General features: G+C 47.9%; 1 protein-coding gene across 1 annotated transcript in view; it reads left to right on the plus strand.

Moving 5' to 3' along the window:
• Positions 1-6: 6 nt before the first annotated feature.
• zdhhc5b (zinc finger DHHC-type palmitoyltransferase 5b) overlaps positions 7-4,438 on the plus strand; it is a 7,876-nt gene continuing 3,444 nt past the window's right edge. The window contains exons 1-9 of the mRNA XM_017428214.1: positions 7-788; positions 1,058-1,179; positions 1,330-1,487; positions 2,283-2,455; positions 2,542-2,644; positions 2,771-2,862; positions 3,019-3,151; positions 3,405-3,513; positions 4,009-4,115. Coding sequence (XP_017283703.1) covers positions 640-788; positions 1,058-1,179; positions 1,330-1,487; positions 2,283-2,455; positions 2,542-2,644; positions 2,771-2,862; positions 3,019-3,151; positions 3,405-3,513; positions 4,009-4,115 — 1,146 coding nt within the window. The 5' untranslated portion in view covers positions 7-639. The remainder of the gene's footprint in view (positions 789-1,057; positions 1,180-1,329; positions 1,488-2,282; positions 2,456-2,541; positions 2,645-2,770; positions 2,863-3,018; positions 3,152-3,404; positions 3,514-4,008; positions 4,116-4,438) is intronic.

Consider the following 4,438-nt stretch of genomic DNA (forward strand, 5'->3'; position numbering starts at 1 on the left):
CCTCCTTCCTCGCAGAAGGTGTCAGCAGCTGCTGCGCTCAATCCTCCTCTCGTTCCCCTCCATGTTCTTCTGCTCCCCGCCTGACGGACCACCTCCTTTCTAATTGTTTTCCTTCTCTTTTTTGTATTAGTTTCTCACCTGAGCTCGAGCGCGGCGACGGCCTCTTTGGGAGCGAAACCCAGTTTGCTTCGGGTTTTGTGCACAAGTGTTTTTTGTATTTTCACAGTTTATATGTAGTTGCGTCGTTGCACCAAATCCTCACATTTAAGCCATACAGAAAAATAAAAGGACCTATATTTTTCTATCACTTTGCTCTTGTACAGAAAATAAGATTATGCACACAAATTAATTATTTCACAAGCCGTGTTGTACGTCGTTTTATTTTTTTAAAAAGTACTATTTTAAATCTGTGCAAGGGGACATTTGGAGTCTGGACTAAGAACACCCCACCCCCCATGTTTCCATCCTGTTGCTGCTTTGCATAGTGTTGGTTTTCATCCCCAGTCTGTAATCATGGCCCCTCCTCTCCGACAAACACCAACATTACCATTCTGACCTGGAAACTCCCCCTCCGCTGTAGGTAGACGGTAGCCCTCTGCCTCCCTCTCCGTCTTCCTCCCCTCTCTCTCTCCGTCTCTGATGCCTGGAATCAGCGGTGGGGTGGTCGGGGGAGGAGTGGGGGGTCCGGCTTCTGCTCCTCCCTGTCCGTTTCGACCCAGCCGCTACGTCCCGGTGTCCGCGGCCACAACCTTCCTCGTCGGGTCCACCACCCTGTTTTTCTGCTTCACGTGAGTCTCTTTGTTTTTAATATGCAAAACCTAACATCCGTGTAAAAATCCGAACACGTTGAAGTCATTTTCTTCTGTACGGATCTCCTGTAGCAGTTGTGCCGTCTGTTCAGCAACACTCTGTCCCGCCTGCGAGCGCTGCGTCTGCGGCCGCAGCGTCGTATATTCAGCCTCCGTGGAGTTCATTTGCTTCACAGAACGGCTCGTCGGCACGGCGGAGTGGGGGTTTGTCCTCGTTTGCGTGTTTGTAAAGCTGTCGTTTCATCCAGGTGCCCGTGGTTGTCAGAGTCGATCTCCTCCGTCATCCCTCTCTACAACGCCGTGATCTTCCTCTTCACGCTCGCCAACTTCTGCATGGCCACATTCATGGACCCTGGAATCTTCCCCAGAGGTAAGAGACGGGGCGGCGGCGTTGCTGTACACTAAAACCAAACTGGAAAGATCTCTAGAAGTTCGACCACGAGCTCCTGGGCGAACAGAACGCAGTCGAGCCACGTGAGTCACAGCAGTGTGTGTGTGTGTGTGTGTGTGTTTTCTGCAGCCGAGGAAGACGAGGACAAAGAGGACGATTTCCGTGCTCCTCTCTACAAGACGGTGGAGATCCGGAGCATTCAGGTGCGGATGAAGTGGTGCTCGACCTGCCGCTTCTACCGCCCGCCGCGCTGCTCGCACTGCTCCGTGTGCGACAACTGTGTGGAGGTACACACACACACACACAGTCCATACATCCCTTTATAAAGCTTTAGGTTTCACTTTCAGTTTTGGTTCTGCTGCTTCAACATTAAACACCAATGAGAAAATTCTGTTGTTTTTTTTTGTTCTTTCCCACAAACTTGATGTGTTGGAAGTCTCTTTTTTGTTTTGATCATTTTTAGTGTCGCTGCTGAACTCGGTCGACATACTATAATACTCTCTTAGCATATTAAACGTAGAACCTGTAAACTAAAAGTTGTGATAGTTAATTTAGAAATCAACTTTTAGCCCAATAACAAAACAGTATTTTGTCTTTTTTCTGTAAGCATCATTTAACCTTTTAACCTTTGACCTTAGAAACCTGACTCAGTGACGTTTAGACTTAATTTAATCAGAAAATATTTCTGTTTTAAAGCTGCTTAAAGGGCAGCAATTTAACGTTTCTCAAGGCTGGTTTTCAGTCAAGTTTTTTTTTTTCTCTTTTGTTGATATTAAGACCATTTCTGGCCCTTTTCTTCCCATCTGTGCTGCAGACAGCCGTAGAAGCTTCTGCTAACATAAGGATTTAAAAATCAAGTATCCCCGTTTTAAAGCAGCCTGTCTGAAAATGCAGCTTTAAAAAGTCACTCACGCCTCGCTGTGATGCGTGTTTGTTATCCTCAGCCTGGATCTGTCCTATTCTTAGCTTTCCAAGAATGACTCTGACTTTTATGTTCTCTGGTTGTGTCTTTCCTCCGTTTTCGGCTCATTATTAGATTTATTCACACTTAAATCTGGTTCTGTGATTTTCTGTCCTCTCAGGATTTCGACCACCACTGCCCTTGGGTGAACAACTGCATCGGTCGGAGGAATTACCGCTACTTCTTCCTCTTCTTGCTGTCTCTAACCACCCACATCATGAACGTGTTCGGCTTCGGTTTGGTTTACGTCCTGCACCACCGCCACCAGCTGAACACGCCGCACGCCGCCGTCACGTATCCTTGTTGTTTCGTTCGTGTTTTTTTTTTTTAACCCTCTCAGTTAATTATGCGCCGCGCTTCCCTTGACCCCGCCCTCCCAGCATGGCCGTGATGTGCGTGGCCGGTCTGTTTTTCGTCCCGGTCGCTGGCCTGACCGGGTTCCACATAGTTCTGGTGGCGCGCGGCAGAACCACAAACGAGCAGGTCCGAACGGGGCTGCTTTGGAGCGCCAAAGATTTTTTTTTTTTTTTGCCATCTTGTTTTGAAATCTGTTTGAGTTGAAAGGTAATAATTTCTGCAGTTGTTGTATTATTTCTTTTGTGGTTGTAGGTAACTGGGAAGTTCCGGGGAGGCGTTAACCCTTTCACCAAAGGCTGCTTCAGGAATATTTCGCGTGTCCTCTGCAGCCCTCTGGCCCCCAGGTCAGCGCTCTGTTTACCCCCCCTCCACACACACACACACTCCTACCGCATTCCCATCTTTCCACCCTCTTTCATTGTTAACTGAATATACGAGCTCGGACATTTCCTGCGATCGGCTCCTTTTCCGCGGCTAATCCCAGTTCGGACGTTTCACAGGTACGTGGGCCGGTGGCGGAGCCGTCAGGCTATGGAAATACAGCCGCCGTTTCTCAGGCCGTCTCTCACCGAGGCCCAGTTAGAAGCCAAAATCCTGGACAACGGCATCCAGAACGACCGGCACAGCACCAGGGTGAGCCTCGCTGATGTTCTCTGTTTTACAAAAACCTGCAGCTACGTGTGTTTTAGTGACTAAAGAACAACACGGAGGCAGCTGACACTCACCTGTTTCTCCTCTTTAATGTACTTTTAATCCTCGTTAAACTGAATCAACCCTGGTGGCTGAATCATCTGCTGCAAACGTGTTGCACTGTTTTTGTTTTCGTTGAGTCCTGCTGAGTCTGCAGAGTCTGAATCCTGAACCCTTTTCCGTGTGTCCTCTGCAGTCCAAGAGCAGCCTGGATCAGATGGAGAGCCAGTCTGCCGACGCAGAGCCTCCGCCTCCTCCCAAGCCAGACCTCCGCTTTCCCGGCCTGTCCCGCACAGAAACAGAAGGTGAGGCACCTCGGCCTAAAATTCCGCTTTTAAAGGTTTGGGGAAATTCCCTCTTTTCCGGCTTCTCCCAGAGGGATTTTTCCTGCGATCTTCTCCTCTCCTGTCAGCTTAAACAGTTCAGAGTTTAGTCCACACAGGTTAAAACTGAATTAATTTGTGTTTAGTGTCATGAAGAAACTCAGTTTAGAGTCTGAAAATAAGTTCTTTTTTGTGGCTAAATTCCCAATAAATCGGCTCTTATTCACATTTTCCAGAAAGCATCAAAAGTCTGAAACTTAAAGTTAGAATTTGTTGACGTTAACACATACATCCGGGTGTTAATTTCCTGTAGGAACTGCTAAATTTATCAATTATTTATGCACAATATTCTCAGTCCCCTCTGACATCTAAGCTCCGTTTGTATAAAAGTCGATGTTTTATTGTCATCGTGAACCGATGACGGCGTTTGTTGCCCGATCATACATTCAGTCCCCCTCCTGGTTCCCGGTCTCACAGAGAGCAGCTTGTTGAGCGGGGCTCCGCCCACTCCGTCGATGTACAAGTACCGGCCGGCCTACAGCAGCCCGGGAAGGAACCACACCGTGCCGTCGCATCCAAACAAGGTACGTTTTAAAACTTTAAAGCAGCCGGAGTTGTTTATCAGAGGACTCAGACACAGAAATATGAGAAACAAACGGCCTTGTTGTTTATTGCAGAGCAGCCTGATTTTTAGCACAGATGTGAGTTTTGAATCGTCTTTGTGTTGAGAGCAGAAGGAAGACTTGACTGCGAGGGCTGGAGGCTGTTGTTTCTGCCTTCTGATTCGCTTGTGGTTAATAAATGCCCTTCCTTTTGTCTTTGCTTTAAATTGATCGTTCAGTGGCCACCGGTTGAGCAGTAAGTCTCGCTGTGTGTGTTCCCCTCTGTGTGTTTCAGTGGCTCTACC

The sequence above is a fragment of the Kryptolebias marmoratus genome, linkage group LG9 (assembly GCF_001649575.2).
Source record: "Kryptolebias marmoratus isolate JLee-2015 linkage group LG9, ASM164957v2, whole genome shotgun sequence".
NCBI classification, from domain to species: Eukaryota; Metazoa; Chordata; class Actinopteri; order Cyprinodontiformes; family Rivulidae; genus Kryptolebias; species Kryptolebias marmoratus.